This window comes from Trichoderma gamsii (assembly GCF_001481775.2).
Source record: "Trichoderma gamsii strain T6085 chromosome Unknown Scaffold_84.2, whole genome shotgun sequence".
In the NCBI taxonomy this organism is placed as follows: Eukaryota; Fungi; Ascomycota; class Sordariomycetes; order Hypocreales; family Hypocreaceae; genus Trichoderma; species Trichoderma gamsii.
The window spans coordinates 1-18052 of record NW_020171421.1 but is presented as its reverse complement, the minus strand read 5'-3'; the positions used below and the strand labels follow the sequence as shown (position 1 = coordinate 18052).

Below are 18052 nucleotides of genomic sequence, written 5' to 3'. Positions count from 1 at the left end.
ATTAGGCCAATAATCACTATTGTAAGCAATTATTGTAACGGAACCAGCTGCTTATAAAGGTTTTCGCTATCACAGTGAACCAGGTTGTGACACTTACCCCCCAACTTATATACTGTTGGCCAGCTCAAGTTTCGTCTACGCACCATTTTCTCCCTATGCCCTTCTCCTGGTGCACCTCCATCCACCAACCAGCGAAAGCATGTAAGACGAGCAGCTCTTTAATAAATTACTAGTATTACCAGTCACATTTACCCAACCTTTCATTGTTTCGTTCCTCAGTACTTCCTAGACTATTGTGTTACACGTGTACATACCTGTACTATTTCACACATATTCACGGTGCCTCGCCGTGATATAAATTGTCTGCTGGCCGCCTTTCAGCAATTCCCAGCTGTGTTTCCCAGAGCATCTAAATCGGGGACAATCTGGCTAATCCAGTATTGCCACCAACCCCACGCACACTTTGCCGATTTCTTTGTCCTACTGTAGTGTGTCACCATCTGGCAAATGCTAGCAAAACGGCCTATAAAGTGGACAGCTTTTTGAAGGGACCGTGCATCCGGTATCACTCCAAATGTAAATGGTATCAACAAAAGCGGGACTTGTGGCTTAGGTGCCTAGAATACTAATAACCCCAGCATTCTCTTAGGCGTTATTCCAGCCCATAACAACTTAGAATTCTGCCTAGGTAATTTATCCCCTATAGGCTTCTTCAGTGCTATATTTCAGCAAGTAAAATAAATATGATACCCTTTAGGTATATCCCTTTGTATTTAATTCTACTAGACTTATTACTTAGCTATTTTGAATTAAGATAGCAGCGCTATTAACAATTTTAGTAGCGCTGAAGGAGCATCTCAGCCAGGATACTGATAATAGAATAACCAGGGATTTTAGTGTAATAGCTGCAAGCCCCGCCTTTATTTCATGCTATTTACCTATAGAGTGATACCCGATACACGGTCCCTTTTATATAATGATATTAGAACTAGGGCTCATTTCTTGAGGCTGGCTTGAACAATAGGTGAGATAGTAGCGTGTGATTGGCGCAGCGTTTCTATCGGCACGGATTAATATTCAGCCGCCCCGTGTAATATTCATCGCGTCGCTAGCGCGCAAAATCCCACCAATTCTTCCGATATACGTAGACGGCTCTGGTACCTGGAATCAACTTTCCACAAGTCATCGTGACTATGTGTCCAACGAGAAGGAAACCCCGCCGCAAAGATTATGCGTATTGTCCCTTTCGTGTGAATATAATCGAACCCTTGAGCAAAGAGCAGCATCAGGCATCCAAAAAGCAAACCACGTACGTTCAGAAGTCGCCTTTTAAGCCCCATGGGAAGTTTGAGACATGTGAAACATTGGACGTGTCGTACTATGTCAATCCATCCGAGAAATGGTCCCTCATGACCATATGCGAAAATTTTACTCGTAAGTGCGCCTTGAAATCTCCTACTAGCGCAAAACTATTGTATTGTAAATTTATTGATAAACTTATTTTTCGTCTAAAGTTAATTCAGGTAATGAATGTGCTAGCGGGGACTTTATCTACGTCGCCAACCATGATACAATCAGTCAGCAAGATGATATGAAGAACGTTTCCAAACGGCGCCTCTCCAATCACTGGATAGCAAAGATTCTTGAGCTTAGAGTGTCAGGCAAGAAACGCATGTACGCACTTATATGCTGGATGTACTCTCCGGATGATATTCCCCCGGAAACTGCAGACGGCGAAAAGTTTATATCAGGAAGGCAGCCTTATCACGGTCAGGGAGAATTGATTGCTTCTAACCACAGTAGGCTAGACCCCCTCGCATAGCTTCTCTTCTTCTATCATATGAGCCTAACAGGAACCTTAGTGGGCATTATTAATGTTATTAGCGTTGTAGAACGCGCAACCGTTCACCAATGGGTTATATCGGAAGGCAGTCAAATACGAGATGGGTTTTACTGGAGGCAGGCCCTTGATTGCCAGACATGGCAGCTTTCTGTACGCATAGCACAGCCTCCTCACACTCACTCGAATACTGATCTGGAGTACAGTCGGTACCGTTTTCAAGCTGTTGGCAAGCCCCACTTATATTCCCTTCAACGGATCGGATTAGAGCAAGAGTCGACGAAGTAGACGTCCCCCGTTTAAATAATGGTGGATTGCTAAACGACAATCTGATTAACTTTTACATCCGTTATATTCAATATAGGCTCGAAAACGACAAACCTGAGCTGTTTCGCAAAATTTATCTTCTTAACACATTTTTTTTCGAAACATTAAAGTCTGCAAAACGCAAGATCAACTATGATCGCATTAACTCATGGACGAAAAAAACTGACCTGCTGTCTTACAACTATATCATTATACCAATTTACGAGAATGCCCATTGGTATTTAGCCATAATTTGCAAGAACTGTAAGACCGAACAACACAGCCCTGAGGGATATAGGGGACGAGAATCATCGCCAGCTTTGATACAGCCGATAATCATCATTTTCGACTCTCTTGGCTGGCCTCACCCTCAAACTCTTGAGCTGCTGAAAGATTATGTTGCTAAGGAAGCTAGGGAAAAAAAAGGAGCTAATCTGGCAGATGTTCCCTCGGGCATAGTAGCCAAAGGCATATCACAACAGAAGAACGGTTCTGATTGCGGCGCCTTCCTGCTCGGCTATGTGGATGAATTTATAAAAGATCCCGATGGGACCACTCAAGAAATTCTTTTGAAAAAGGAGCTCGGATGGGATATCGACCCAGTTGGGGTACGAACTCGTTTGAAGGCTCTAATTTTTGAATTGAAAGCTGAACAACTGAAGCAAGAGGGCAGCTTGAGGCAGGAAGAACCTTCATAAAGAGGGAGCTTACGGAACCCTTTTCTTTTCACTAGGCGAGATAATTTTTCTAGAAGATTTATCGTAGAGCTAAAGCAGCGGAAGGTACCAGACAAGAATGCATATACTATAACAGTTTGCTGTTGATACTATAATTCTACCGATATAGAGACGTAATTTACGAGTAACTCCTAATTTTTTGCCACTTCGGACTCTTTCACATGATTGTACAGTACAGTACCGCTAAAGACGTAACTTCATGACTTTGATTGGCGCCGCGCAGCCACAATCAATCAAGCCAGGGTCGATCTCCATGAAGACCGCTAGTCGTGCCATGCGCAGCGCTAACCTGTACCATGCGTAAACGCTAAATCCGCGCATAAGCGAGACCTATTGTCTGTCGTATGAAGTGGTCAAGCGGGTTAGATTCGTTCTCCCCCGAGTTGAGGCTGAAGCTACAACCGTATTATCTTCTAGTGCTCATTTCATAGGTAGACTCAACGCATCAAACGCTTCAATTATTACATCATGCTACGAATCGAAAGAAGGTCCGATAGGTACGTGTATATTACGGTTATGACTTGTACCCTTCCTGATGCACCCATGGCTCGCAGCCAACCTGCGTTGTGACTTTAGGCCCGGCGGGCAGAAAATGGCCAGGTTCGTGATGCATGCCCCCATACATACTACTGACACGCAGGTACAGGCCATATCGAGCGAGGGAGGGCCTGCAGGCGCCAACGACATGCGCGCAGCAGACATTCCTGCACTGGGGTAAAATTCGAGAGGCGAATCAACAGCATACATGGGAGCTGCAGCAGCCGGGATATATGCACATGTGTATCTATGGATTTTTTTGATTGGGAGGAGCGTATTGGCCAATTGCCGGATGTATTAAACCATGGGTGCTTGATACCTGGAATAGCATCTCGAACATCATCTCAAACGCCACCCCACGAAAGCGCGCTTGTGAGCTTGCTATCGCAGTTGATCATATCGCAGCCGTGGTTTCATCTTCTTGCTTCGACTCTAGGGCTGTTCCTCATGCGCAAAACCAATACCCCCGTACCATCGTGAACCCTACTAGCAGCACCTACAACCACCACAGACATCACAACAGCCACAACAGCCACAACAACTACGCGTACTCTCACGGTTCTGCGTTCCGACGATTCGTGGCACAGGCACGTCCATACGTCCATCACTCTAAAGACTCATCAAAGGACTGAAGGTACATACAGTAACACCACGGTTCACATGTGCAAGGCGGCCCTCCATATGATCAAACCAGCGTCCTTTTATCATCATCACCATCGTCAACAGCAGCAACAACAACAGATTCACAAATCCAATCCAAGTCAGAAGCAACATCGTCTAGCAAGGCTTCTGGGGTTCGGGTCACAGCAAAGCAGAAGAAAAAAAAAAATAAGAGCAAGAGCTTTGATTTTTGCTAGGAGTAAAGATATAAATCTTCGTGAGCTGAGCAATATGTTTAATTATCGACTTGAAAGCAGACAAAATCGAGACCCTTGATTCAATTTATGTTAGTGGCTAGCTGGAGTATTATACTACGGCAGCAGCTTCTAGGTCGAAGGCCATTGTATCAAAGCTGTAGCATAATGGTGTCAACTACTTGCCGAGCTCTTGTTGATTGCGATGAGCAAAGCATTGTTGCTAAAACCTTCTTAATGATGTACCAGTGAAGAGTCGACGAAAACAAATAGCCATATTCTCGGTCAATCTATGATGAAGCCGAGGACTCGAGATCTCTCACTTTTTTCTCAATGTAAGCCTTCACCTTTTGAATACATCTGTCTTGATTAGCGCCACAAGTTGGACTTTCTGTATGCCGTAGCAAGGCGCTAACGTATTTGAAGTTGTCGTGATTCCTTGGACATCGGTACTGATACTCGTCATCCCAGTTATTAGTGTAGTAGCGATGCTGGTAGCATTCAAATGCCCACCAGTTGATATTTTCGAGGGTAACTCCAGAAGGGCATGTATCATACTCGAGGTGATCCAGAATCGCGGAGTCAAATGCGTACTTCTTGTAACACCCGTAGCACTCTTTTGATCGGTGGACGTGAGTCTGAGTGTGCTAAGCATAAAATTAGCCATCCCGCCAAATGGATTTGGGTCGAGGGCAATGCACCATAAGCAAGTTGTTCTTGTTACTAAACTCCTCACCGCATTCTCCGCAGCGACAGTGGCAATCGACACGGTGTTCAACATAGTTTTGAAAGTTGCACTGACATTCGGTGCAGTAATTGTGAGCTTTAGCTTGGTGCAAGCAATGGTCGTTCTCACTTTCGCAATCCTCGTTGCACAATCTGCAGATCCAGTGGAATTGCGAATCACGAAAGTGGGCGAATCGTGCGGCAGAGCTGGTGAAAAGCCAAATACATCGTTCACACCATTTATTCTCGTGAATTTTGCTGGACCGACAGTGTTGTAATAAGCTTTCTTCAAATGGAAAAGTTCGATTGTCGCAAGAAATGCACACAAAGTCATCTGACTCCGGCAATATCCTGATCAAATTTTCTCTTGGCATGGTTTTATCTTCGCTTGACCCTTTCATTTGTAAACAGGGTAGAATAAGAAGATAATCATTTCACTACATGTATGCTTCCCTTTTATCCTGCGGGGTTTCACGGCGACATTCCGAGTCCGTCTTGCCGCTAGCCAATCATAGTCTAACATCTTTCGTGGGGACGCAAGTCAGGGGAGCATGTGATACAATCAGAGCGCACGTGATCAAGCCACTGGCTCTGGGTAAAGAGTTTCACCGTGCTAGACTTGTTGGCCCCAGGCAACGCAACGTGACCATAAAATATTTCCACGAAAGGAAGAAAACCGGCCCTTCTTTTGGACGAACTATCTACCGAGACTAAAGGAATGCGATTTAGCGATGTGCCATGCCATGGCGTTGTACTATTTTTGTGTATCTGCGTCTATATGGATTTACCCGAGCCCCTTTGTATGGTGGCGGCCGTCCCGGCTCCATCACTCCTCTCATGCTGAACACATTTTTCGACGAGCTTGACGTAAATGCCTGCATGTGTCAGCGGGACATGGCCAACTTCCTCAGTCCAGATTTCAAAGCGACTGTATCGCATGATTGCGTTGGTATTGGTAGGGCTTTGCGTAAAGCCGGATGGTCGAAGAAGGCCACTCAAAACGTCGCGGAAGAGTAGAACGTAGACCTACGAGAAGAGCATATATATGAGTTGTCGCATTCCGAAACTATCAACCAGTTTCCATAGATGAGTCTGGGATGAATAAAAGCATCGGGATAAAGAAAAAAGGCTACGCACGTCGGAGGCGAAGGCCTCATCAAGTAAAGAAGTTCCATCGTGGCCGACGGACTTAGATCCTTTCTGCTTTAGGCCAGGATGGTATGATTCATTTCTGAGTTTACGAGGGATCGACCGACGCCGAAATATCTAAAGGACTCTTTACAGAGCACCTGCCATATTGCGGCAGAATCTAGTCCCGCTCTGAACCATAATATTCCCGAACTGGAGGAGGCCGCCAGCTTTGATACACCCTTAGAACCCTTACCCCACTCAGAAAACGATGAGCCAGATCTAGTTCAACATCTGGCACAGAAGCTGACAGAACAACTCAAAAAGTTCCAAGGGTGTTGCAATAATTGCCACCAAACAGTGACACAAAACCGCATAGAGAGTCCAGATGCACAGATCAGCCTTGCCAAATATCTGAAATCTACAGTCGCCGACGTCCTCAGCGGCAAGACCACTGTAAACCAGAAAGATGACCTGACTGGAAGAGTAAACCCTGAATCTAGAAAGAAGGTCTTCTGTGGCCTCGATTTTAGAGCCCAGATTCTTCATATTCCCTTATATGTAGATGAGAGGGTCTCGAGCAGTGCGAGCGTTACCTTTGATTGGAGAGTATCATAGGGTTGCCAAGCAGCCTCGCTGTCGCCCGTGGCGTAGTCACACTTGCTCAGCATGTGCATCCGGCTGCGCGGGATCAACAGTTAGTATACTGTTTGCCGCCGGAGCCACTGGCAGATATTTGGGCTTGTATCCTCAACGCCACCAAGAGCCAGGTTTTCATCAGTTTCAAGACGTTACCATCCTTCTACAAGCGAAAGCGATCACTAAAGATGTTACCTGGGAGAGGATGGAATCGAAGCAGAAACATTTCGGCATTAGAGAGGAGCATCGCGTTTCTAGGAATCTCTTCCACGCAATCGGTCGTCATATTCGCTCCCAAGGCTTCTACGATAAACACTTAGTCGCTCCTACAGAGGACAACTCTCCATATTATAGTTTCCCTACTAAGACCTTGCTTCAATGGGTACGATGGAATATTAACAAATTCTGTATGGGGTTTGAGATGGTATATAGCTTCCAAGACCCACATTTCGTGACCTGGGAGCTTGCTTAGTGGTTGTGCATTATAGGAAGGTTGTTTTGAACTGCCTTGTGCGATGAGCGCGCACAAGGCCTGCCAGACGCTTAGCCACTGCGTCACGAGGGCGACCATCAATTGGTTCCTGGGTGCGACTTTCGAAATCTGTCGAGGGTAAGTCTCCTTTCACGATGTCAACATAGAGGTCGGCGGCCATAATGTAACTCTCGTCAACTGAATGGGTCCAGTACTCTTCAAATCGCGAAGCCATCCTCCCCCAGGTAACATCTTTAGTGATCGTTTTTAAATTTTTCGCCTGTAGGAGGATGATAACATTCTGAAACTGATGAAAGCCTGGCTTTTGAGTAGCGTTGAGGATACTAGCCTAGATATCTGCCAGTGGTTCTGGTGGCAGATAGTATACTAGCTGTTGTTCACGCGCCACTGGATGCACATGTTGAGTGAGTGACTCCACGCCACGGGCTGTAGAGTTGTATCGGCAGTGGTCGTAGCTTGATGTATGGTGCTGGACATGTGCGCTGCTGTAAACTTGATAGATTGCTGGAAGCAGAATAACGTCCATTCACAGTTGAAACTCTTCATCACGAAGCCCGCTACTCTTCTGTTCTGCTCGATATAGTTTGGGCAGGAGGAAGTGTAGAGTCTGCCGGTCCAGAGAGTGGCTTTAGGACAGGTATCAATGGAAATCTAGAGCAGAGAAAGCGGGGAAGGATGGGGGGACCTTTCGAACCGTTCATCGGCGGCATTAAACTATCTCAAACTATGGGTCACGAGGGACGACATAAAAGCCGTCTTCGAAATACAGTATGTATCTAAATAGATAAAAGAATCGTATCTTTGAGCCGGAGACGCCTCCTAAGGGCGAAAGAGAGAAAGAAGGGGGCGCTGCGACTCGTCAACCTTACGATTAGTTTGATATATCTCGGTATAGTGAAACTATTGACAACTCAAAGCGCAAAGATATCAAAAGCCCAAGGTGATCATTACATCTGGTGGCCAATGCGATTAGAGCATATTTAATTCTTTCAGCGTGTTCTACAGCATGTAAACTACGTCTGATGTCGTATCGGTTGATGGTATATAGTACACTATATGCCACATGTATCGGTATCGACTCGTGAAGACTTGTCTCTTATTCGAAGACTCATCGAGACCTACACAACAGAAGCGAAGACAATCATTCTATAAGAATTCCAAAAGCGGGAGCCAGCATTCTACTTACTGTATTTCAGGTCAATAATGGTTGCACAAAACAATTCGGCAAATGAAGAGGCCTTGAAGATGGTGAGCGCGGGCGATCTCGCAGGTATGCGTACCGTCGGCATCATCAAATGCGGTACAGGCGTCTTATGAACTCAAACTAACAGGTTTATATTTTCAACGTCACGCAGAATAACGTGGACCGTTCACAACATAGGTGGTTTGTTGTGAAAAAGGCGCCGACTAGAGAGATACAAGAAAAAGAATCCTTAAACGTTACAAAAACGAGTGACGGTTCTTTCAACAAGCTCTTTAGGGTACTCTTGAACGTGCTCTCTGTTATAACCCCCTGGATGGCTCCACTTTCTACAAATCTAGCATACATATACAGTACATGCCTGATTTCATTTGTAAAGTTATTCTGTTCTACGTGCCGTCGCTTGCGGAGATCCTTCATACTTAACGGATAGATAAAGAGTGTACCATTCTCTCACAGACATAATCGATAGCGACAGTGTATCCGACATCCCTCGATGAGTAATCTCTCAAAGCCTCTCTATAAAAAAGGAAAAAAGGAAAACAAAATTTCGTTCACAATATGTTTCTCCTTCTATAGAGAGCCCTGAGAGTTCTATTGCGGTGTTTGTTCTGAAGCAGCTTCGTGGCGCTGAACATTTTTCGTGAGTTCAACAAGGTATTGGTTGGATTTTGCGTTGAACTGCGCCAAAAGTTTTGCCTTTTTCCTATTCGTATCGATCAGACGCTGCTCTTCCATCTTGCGCTTTCCATTTTGTATTACAATTTCTGAAGCCAATGCAATAGCCTTTTTCGAAGCTGAGCTCTGAGGCTGTAGTACTTTTGGGAGATTTGAGCAAAATAAAATAAACTCTGCCGAAGTTGGGCTCTGAAATAAGTGTAGCAATTGATTTGGTTTTGCGCTCATCTTTTCTTTTTGGGCTTTTTCTTCAGCAGTTTCTTCTTTTGCTTTTAGCTCCTCAAGTTCAAGGGGCATCGTTGTTCGTCCGTCCTGGAGAGTCTGGAGATATTCTTCTTTGATACTCAATGTCCTGCCATCATTCGGGTGGAGATTCGGAGGTGAAGGTTGGTTGGGGCTTGTATTGCGCCTTTTTGCCTCTTGTTCAGCTTGGTTTGCTGTCACATCGGCTGTATTCGCTTCGCCTAGAGCTTCCGCGCCGTCCTGGATTGTGATGCGCGAATGGAGTATGTTTAGGCAACTAGAATTGCCGTTGAGGCAGCCTGAATCTTCTAAGCCCTGGTCACCGCTCGCATGAACATTGATCTCATCCTTTTCTTCAACGACTGAGCGTTCAATAGATACGGCATCATTATCACTGGGGCTTTCGTTGCCTCTGATTATCATGAGTTCAATGCAAGGCTTAATTGCTTTTTTGATCCTTTCATCAGCCGTGGTAATTGGTGACATCATGTTTGTCTGTGTTTGCCGTTGTTGACGGGGTATTAGGAGACGTATGGGCAATGTTTGGGAGAGTCTGCGACATTAAGAAAAATGGTTACCTGTACAAGGCGAGCTTGCTAGTAAGAGAACTTCTGAAATGCGGCTAGCAGAAAATTAATATTACTAGGGTGAGGCACCGTGAATGTGTGTGAAATAGTACAAGTAAGTGTATACATAATCTAAGAGCGTAGGAAGTACTGAGGCACGGGATGATGAATGTGATTTGTCATTTATTAATAAAAAGCCTCTCGTCTTACATGCCTGCACTAATAGGTGGATGAAGGCGCACTAGGAAAACTTGAGCTGACCAACAGCATAAAGTATGGGATAATTAATATATGGTGCATACGAGAATGTAGCTTCTCCACACCGCCAGCAGTAGAAAGCTTGCTGTGGTTTGGCATGGACTGGGCTTTCGGCTCGGCACCATATGTATTAACGCCCAATATTCTCACATTAAGGGAGCATACAATTCACAAATATTCTCATGCAACGCAATACTGTTATCTAGCTGCTTAAGCGTATATTGGTCGCTGAGTGAATCTTAGACGCGATTTTGTGCTCTTTTTCGGTTGCTTGGCTTATATATTTCCAAATAACTGACAAGATCGCCTTCGTTCACTTCGTTACCCAAGGGGGAATCTCCTATGAAAGGATAAAATAGAGATGAGAAGGCGATGGAGAGATGGTGCTAATGACTGGCGTTCGTCATAGTCTTTTTGAGCGATCTTACTAGAATAGTGATGACTCTCTCCTAACAGTCCGGAGCGGACCGAGAGCTGTAGGGAAGCTCCTGCCCATCTATCATCCGCCGCCGGAGATATGCGTCAGACGAAGAAGAGTCAGAATTCACGATACCATATAATGTCGAATGGAAATCATCCGTAAACAATAAGAGACGTGCAGCCCAATTAGATTTGGGTACTAACCTGTGCCTTGGGCCTTGACATGGCACGCTAGTGAGAGCTAGTGCTACGAGAATGATCAGATAAGTATTGTAAGTAGATTTAACCAACTCTACTAGAGTTAATCAGAGTCTTACCAATGCAGGCATGAGTAGAAAGGTCTGCAAACAGGTCCAGAGGTTTAAGGTACTCAGAAAGGTCCATGGCAGTTATATTATTAAGTGGACGGCTACTTAACAATTAATATTGATGGAAGCTATAACGGCAAACTACAACTTTTGCTGCTAATGATATGGGTGGAGCCCCTTTTTATCGCAGTAAGAGGCCTCCTCGTAAGTGGGTGGGGCCCCAGGAATCACCAACATTTGGCGATTTAGACGGGGCATTAGTGGCCCCCAGTCGCATTATGCCAGAAGCCAGAGCCAATAAGAGCTAATGTTAGAGCCTATTGGGCTAATGGGAGTGTCAATATATATATTAACCTCGGTACTCTTCTGAAGCCGAATCCTTTTTGCCTTTAATTTCTAGAACAAGAAGCTTCCTCCCGCACCTGCTGCAGAAAAGCCTCCTTTTAGTCTTACCCACTCCCTGTGCAGTTGAGCTCAGCCAACTGTATTTATTCCTGCCGCCAAAGGTTGGACCACAAAATTCGGAGGAAGCTTGAAACTTCTGCTAAAGAGAAAGCGAGAGACAAGCCAGAGAGAGAGTCACGCAGAGAGAGAACGCGAGGAGAGCACGCAGGAGAGGGAACGGTACGTGAGAAGAAAGGAGGCACGGCATCTCACGGAAGATCATGGTCTCGGAAAGCCGCGCTGTGTGTAATCGCTGTTCCCAAATCAAGCAGGCCTGCGATGGCAGCGTGCCATGTGCGCGGTGCCTGCGTCTGGATTTACCCTGTTTTCCACGTGATGCCAGCGGTGCTTTGAACAAACAGATGGGCCACTTGCCCAGGGCGCGAATCCGGAGAGTGCAGACGGGATGCCTCATGTGCAAGAGCCGCAAGAAGAAGTGTGACGAGACGAAGCCGCGATGCGGAAACTGCATACGGCTGTGTATTGAATGCGCATGGCCTCCTGAGCGCCCCAAGGACAAGCTCATTGGCGCGGCCATATCCACGGCTGCTCCTGCACCGGTGTCGTCGACCAGGGCGGCTATGACAGCAGTGGCGGCGGTTTCACCAGACCCTACGGATTTACGAGTCATTCCCATCCAAGAGCCCGTTGTTGTTGATATCGTTACCGATGCATCAATCGACCTTATTATTAGAGGCGGAAATAGCCTAGCCATGAGTTCTTCCAGCAGCAGCAGTAGCGGCGATAGCCACCATTCCACGGACCACCACTTCAGCGTCCTGCCGCCTGTGCCATCATCAGGCAATAAATCTGAGCCTAGACTGCCTGTCGATGGTAACAATAGGCGTGAGGGACCTACTATTCACGTATTCCAAAAATTTGATCGGATCATGGAAAATAAAGTAAATATTTCAATTCATGTGTCACTTTTGAAGAGGAAAGCCGATCTTTCAGATACACCGCCAAAAATCGAATACTCCCCTGTCCGAAAGAAAGTCGACAGACGCTCTACTCTCTTGGGGAAAAGATGGCAAACGAGGGCACGAAATTCAGATTATCAAGAAGCTATCCATGGAAGCGCTCCGTCAAGTAAATCTTTTCAGTATCGAAGCTACATTCCTGTTAATGAGCAGGTCGAGACCCATCCTCATACCCCGAGAAGAGTCCAGGTATCAAAGACGCGGGTATCTACGACAGAGACTGTACATACCAACGGCAGAGGCCAGCTTGAAAATCACACACGTGTGCAAATAGAAATCTTGGATTCCGATGACGAGACAATCGCCGACACTCCTCAGCAACCGCAACAGCCCGAACCTCTGGCAGCTGCTATCAAAGACACACAGAAGAATACGGCTAACGACCCAGCATCCACCGTTGCAACAGACGGCGTCATAGTAGGGAACCAAACAGCGGTGGACCACACGGTGCTGGTGGCAACGCGGGCAATGGCAGAGGAGCACAAGAAGGACAAGATCCATGTCTTTAACTCAGAGGCCTTTGACGCAATGATATATAGCCAGTCTGCGCTTTGTCCGCCACCAGGGGTCGCGTCACAGGCTCCGACTCGACCAAAAACGCCGGTTAAAAAAACCTCCGTTGGGTATCAGAGGCAGTATTTATCCATCAATCCCGCAATTCATTTGCCGATTCAGCGATCTGAAGAGTGGCATACAAGGAAGGTGATTGAAAACCAAGCTCGCGGAAGACGCAAGGAGTGGTTTGGAAAAGTCATTGAAAGGCGACGATGGCTACGAGCTAAGGAAAAAGCGGAGGAGGACGAACGAAATGCAGCTAAAGAGTCAAATCAAAAGCTTCTGCGCAAAGACCCGCAGCCGTGGTCGTATGATCGAGTCATCGATTTTGGGGATGTTCTTCACGAAGAATTGCCAGAAGACGTTCTACGGAATCCCGCGTGGGCCAAGTCGTGTGCCTGGCACCGAGAAGATCATGCGCAGAGAATTGTTCGAGAGCGCGCAGCCAAGAATGCAAATCGGGCAGCGTGTGATCAAGCTAAGCGTATAATAGAAGATGCCAAATTAGCATCACAAAAGAGCCGCGGACCTTGAAGTTCTAGCACATTTTGCCATCGCTCCGCCGCCTTGAAAAATATCAGCTGTGGCAATATTCTTTGCTGCAACAGGTCCAATGCAAGGAGAAGAGTCTGCAGTTGTACAATCGATGTTCGATGGAGTATTGGAAGCATAAGACTGAGATTGGCGCATATGGAGAAGATTGTTTTGCTCTTTCTATTATTTTCTTTTATTCATAGAAGTGGATGGCCGCCGCGCGATACTGCCTCGCACATTGCTCCTTTCTGCTCCAAATTAAGTTCCCTATTTCTTTGGCGATTTCCGCTTATTTCAGTACCAAAGGCACGCGTTTCTGACGTCTTATCGATCGTTTCTGACATCTTATCGATAAATAAATAATTGCTGTTTTCAGATTGAGTGTTATTTGTGGTGGTTTGTTGTTGTGTACTAGTGGAGTATCTAGTGGCGCAGACTTTTGGCACTTGAGTGTATGGTGTATTTTCGTATTTCACTTATTATCAATGAAGTCTATAAGTGCTAAGATCGTGCTCTGACCTCGACTCTGCCCCTTACCTGTAAATTTATCCGAAGAGTTTAAAGTGAAAAACGCTGGCTATTAAATCCCACTCTAACCAGAACTCAAAAGGTATTCAATTTGATTTCCTTTGCAGTAGTGGCCCAGGATCAGAACGTTAAAACAATGAGCTACGAGAGAATCGTATCTTACCATGGCATGACAGAATACTCTCGACGATATGACACCTTTCTATATACCGCTCTTGTCGCAGAGCTTGTCGCACTAGAAGTATTAACTATTGAATCAGATATCCGACAAAACAATGAGGCCACAAGACTCTCACACACGTGCTGCGGCTGATTTTCACACAACGCGCTCGACTGTACGAGCAATTTGGCGGCGCTGGCAGGAAGACGGCACTGTGCAAAGGAAGCCTCGTTCATGCCGGCCGAGGAAGCTTACAGAGGCAGAGATTCGATACATTACTGTTTTATTAAAAAAGAGATCGAAAAATAACGTGGAGTGCACTCGTTGGCGCCGTCGACAGTCGGGTGACCTCGCGGACAATCCGTCGCGCTTTACAGAGTGAATGCAAGCGCAAATGGCTGTCTGCACAACGAATTAAAACCAAAAAAACAGCAGAAGCCAGGCTACAATTCTGTTGTAATTGGGAAGGAAAAAAACACAAGTTAGTTGAGGTATGAGAGTTTGAAGTTGGACTATTAGTCGAGGCTAATACGCGCGATAGGCCCTCTTCTCAGACGAAGCCACAGCGCAAAATAAGCCCAATAACAGACGAGGCTGGGTCTCCCGGGCGCTCGGCAAGAGGTTTGACAGGGAGATCGTCAACATTACAATTCATGGAAAGTCCTGATCGCCCTGATGGTCTGGAGAGGCGGTCGCACCCGCTTGGTCTTATAGAACGAGATCCCGACGCCCCGAGGCCGGGACCTTCTGCAAGAAGTTACCAAAATGCACTGTCAGAGGACTTCTTCCTATATAAGATGGCGCTGAGTACATTGACTGGCCGCCTCACAGCCCGGATCTCAATCCAATTGAGCACATCTAGAGTGCCCTGAAGAAGAAGCTATCACAGATCTGCCTAGAGCTCCCAGGTCTAAGTGGTAACCGTACAGACATCGCGTTGTTGAAACAAAAGATAAAGGAGGCTTGGGACTTAATAGACTAAAAAATAATAGACACCCTTGTAGAGTCAATGCCCCGCCGCCTCGTAGCAGTGCACGCAGCCAAGGGATATGATGCACGATCTTAATCTCCAGAAGCAGAACTTTCTAATGATATAAAGAGGTCACAGTTTTCTATTAAATTCATTGCGTTATTTGTGTTTGAAGTTATCTTGTAGGTTAGGTGGTGTGGGATCACTACTAGGCTTTTACCCACTCAGACTAGAGGTAAAACACAGCTTAAAATTAATAAATCTGAGATATACAGATATATTAAAACTCAAAATGGCCTGCTAATTATGTCATTTCTTAATTTTATCACTTATTGTTATAATATAAACATTATAACTTCATTAGTCTCACCCACTTCCCCCACTGAACAGCAAGCTAACCAATTATGCTATACATTACCAGGAGTATATGCACGCCCTATTAACAGCATATAACAGAGTCTTTTATAATAGTAATTATAGAAGAAAAAGAGGCTTTCTTTTTTTTCTACCCTTTTTAATCCATGGGCTAGCTCTTTTAAACGATTGTTTTAATAAATTATCTTGCTTCCTGACTTATAGATTGAAAAGGCCCTTCACCCTTTCCTCCTCATAGCCTCTTCTACGTCTTTATCACGCCTATATAGCTATATATAGGGAAAAAAAATAGTGTGACAACAGCCTTATGGAAGACACAAGCATTGAGACTACCTCGGGGAAGCGCAAGCGTGGTAGGCCCCGAACATACTCTACAACCAAGGCCAAAGCCGCAGCAGATGTAAAACGCAAGCGAGCGGCAAGGCAAGACGCTTCCCATGCACAGCGCAATGTTGTGCATACAAGCTTCTATCAACCAGTCGCATCTTTGCAAGCAGCAGATGTTTCCAATGGCTTCCATATACTAGCCGATTCAACTAATATACCGCCACCAGAGGAAAGGGACATATCACAGTTCCTCGCCGCAGTTGATTACCAGCTGGAAGAGGGCGTGCAAGCGCAAGTAACGCTCGATGATGGAACTCCCGCAGGCGCTGTAGACTCCAGTCCTCCGGTGGACTATATTGGTCCTGATTTAGATGAGGCCATCGGCTTTGATGCACCTCATGAACCCTCACCCCAGCCAGAGGATGATGAACGAGGCCCAGTTGAGCACCTCACACAGAAGCTGGCAGAGCAACTCACCAGGTTCCAAGGATGCTGCAACGACTGCCACCAGACAGCGAAAGAGTGTCGCATACAAAGCTCGGCCGAACAGATCAGCCTTGCCCAATATCTGGAGTCTACTGCTGGGTTAGGCGCGGACGTCCTCAGCAGCATGACCCTCGCAGGCGGGGAAGATGACCTAGCCAGAAAGGTCAACGCCGAGTGTAGAAAGAAGATCTTCTGCGGCGTCGATTCCGAGTCTGAGGCGCCGCTCATCTGCCTAGACAAGGACGAGAAAGTCTCGCGCACCGCAGGCGTTACCTTTGACGTCGTGGATAGCATCATTGGTTTCCCAAGCAGCCTGTCCGTTGCCAAGCGAGGTATTCGCTGGTCCCCTACGAGGATGACTGTGTCAGATCTACAGTCTGACCTCCATCTACGGTCATTCCCGGTGACATATTTTGACGCAGAGGGGGTGCAGCGTCAAGTCCACCGGCCTGGGGTAAAAGCCGAAGTGACAGATACCAAGAGCTATCACATGAGTATACTCCTGTGCGTATGCTTGAGATTCCCGTTTCGGAAGTTATCGAGCAGATACAAATGGCTTCGCATTATTGTATGAATCGAAAATACCATACGTCATCTTCTGTTAGATATACGAGGGATTACTATCATGAGCGAGAAAGCAGGGCCGTCAAGACGACGGGGTGGCGGATTAACTGCAGGCATGATCGAGTGGCGCGGGGCTTGGGTGATATGATGTCGGTTGCGGTTCCACGGGCGCATCCACTTTTTCGACTTGAAGGCGATGACCCACTGGATATACCCGGGGTGCTGGGGTTCGAGTGGGTTATGAAAGTATATGACCGCGGTGGTAAGGATGAGGCCGGGCTCGAGAATGAGATGGCGCGACTCCTCTTACTCCGGGCTACGGCGAGAGATGGGAAATGGGAGGGCGTACGTAGCTGGATAGATAGCCCAGCGATTGGAAGTGTTCTGCTAGTGGAAAGGCAAGGGAGGGAGAAAATTAAGAGCGAAGTGGTGAAAGGGATTTGCAAACTAATCCAGGATGTTATTATTCCTCTTATGACGGAAGAGCGGGCACTACGACCGGATGGTAGGAGGGAGATTGTGGATGCGGTCAGGGCAGAGGGAAAGAACAGGTCGTGGTTTGACGCAATAGGAGCTCGAGCATTAGGCTGGAGTTATGAAGGATAAATATAAGTGGCTAGGCTGTAAAGGTGGTAAATTTATATTTTTAAGCAGTTTGCTATATATTTTCGCTGGCTCTCTTTCTTAAAAGCTTTGGTATATGGTTAAAATCTTCGAAATTAGTAGCTTCAAAAAGTTGTCTATTTGGATTATAAAGAAGCATCTCTATCCTCAGCGCTTTAGCAGGTCTCTGTTATCCCTACCTATACAGTTCTCCATTCTAAAAGACATAATCTGAAAAGCATCTCGTATTACCTCAACGAGCCAAGGCCAGCCTCTAATCTCAGGGTCAGCATTAAAAAGAGTAAGATTCTTAAGGTGAATATTTCTATGTGTCTTCTGGCGGCGTGGGAGAAAAAAAAGCAATGTCTATACCGGTACAGTCGATTGTAAGGCCTTTTCTAAACAAAAGGCCTACAGCTAAGTTAAAAAAAATAGCTTATTTAAATATAGTAAGCTGCCCCTAAGTAAATAAAAGCTTCCCCCAGGGGTAGCTTTTATAATTGCCTTAAAATATAGCTTATACTAAGAGCTGCCTAAAGGCGAAAACTGTAGCCTCAGTGATAAGAGAGCTATATATATTGTTTATGAAAAG

General features: G+C 46.0%; 5 protein-coding genes across 5 annotated transcripts; 3 read left to right on the top strand and 2 right to left on the bottom strand.

Moving 5' to 3' along the window:
* Positions 1–3351: 3351 nt before the first annotated feature.
* On the top strand, positions 3352–4052 carry TGAM01_v211026 (hypothetical protein; the record flags this gene model as incomplete). The annotated part of the gene is made up of 3 exons (XM_018810652.1): positions 3352–3380; positions 3460–3597; positions 3749–4052. The coding sequence occupies 3 exons, from the start codon at positions 3352–3354 to the stop codon at positions 4050–4052; spliced, it is 471 nt and encodes a 156-aa protein (XP_018656130.1).
* Positions 4053–4564: 512 nt separating this feature from the next.
* On the bottom strand, positions 4565–5055 carry TGAM01_v211025 (hypothetical protein; the record flags this gene model as incomplete). The annotated part of the gene is made up of 2 exons (XM_024550957.1): positions 4565–4921; positions 5011–5055. 2 exons carry the CDS (start codon positions 5053–5055, stop codon positions 4565–4567), a joined length of 402 nt encoding a protein of 133 aa, XP_024404297.1.
* Positions 5056–9055: 4000 nt separating this feature from the next.
* On the bottom strand, positions 9056–9871 carry TGAM01_v211024 (hypothetical protein; the record flags this gene model as incomplete). Its single annotated transcript, XM_018810651.1, has 1 exon — positions 9056–9871. The coding sequence occupies one exon, from the start codon at positions 9869–9871 to the stop codon at positions 9056–9058; it is 816 nt and encodes a 271-aa protein (XP_018656129.1).
* Positions 9872–11599: 1728 nt separating this feature from the next.
* Positions 11600–13447, top strand: TGAM01_v211023 (hypothetical protein; the record flags this gene model as incomplete). The annotated part of the gene is made up of 1 exon (XM_018810650.2): positions 11600–13447. One exon carries the CDS (start codon positions 11600–11602, stop codon positions 13445–13447), a length of 1848 nt encoding a protein of 615 aa, XP_018656128.2.
* A 2340-nt stretch (positions 13448–15787) lies between these two features.
* On the top strand, positions 15788–17463 carry TGAM01_v211022 (hypothetical protein; the record flags this gene model as incomplete). The annotated part of the gene is made up of 3 exons (XM_024550956.1): positions 15788–16797; positions 16971–17202; positions 17314–17463. The coding sequence occupies 3 exons, from the start codon at positions 15788–15790 to the stop codon at positions 17461–17463; spliced, it is 1392 nt and encodes a 463-aa protein (XP_024404296.1).
* Between the last annotated feature and the right edge of the window lie 589 nt (positions 17464–18052).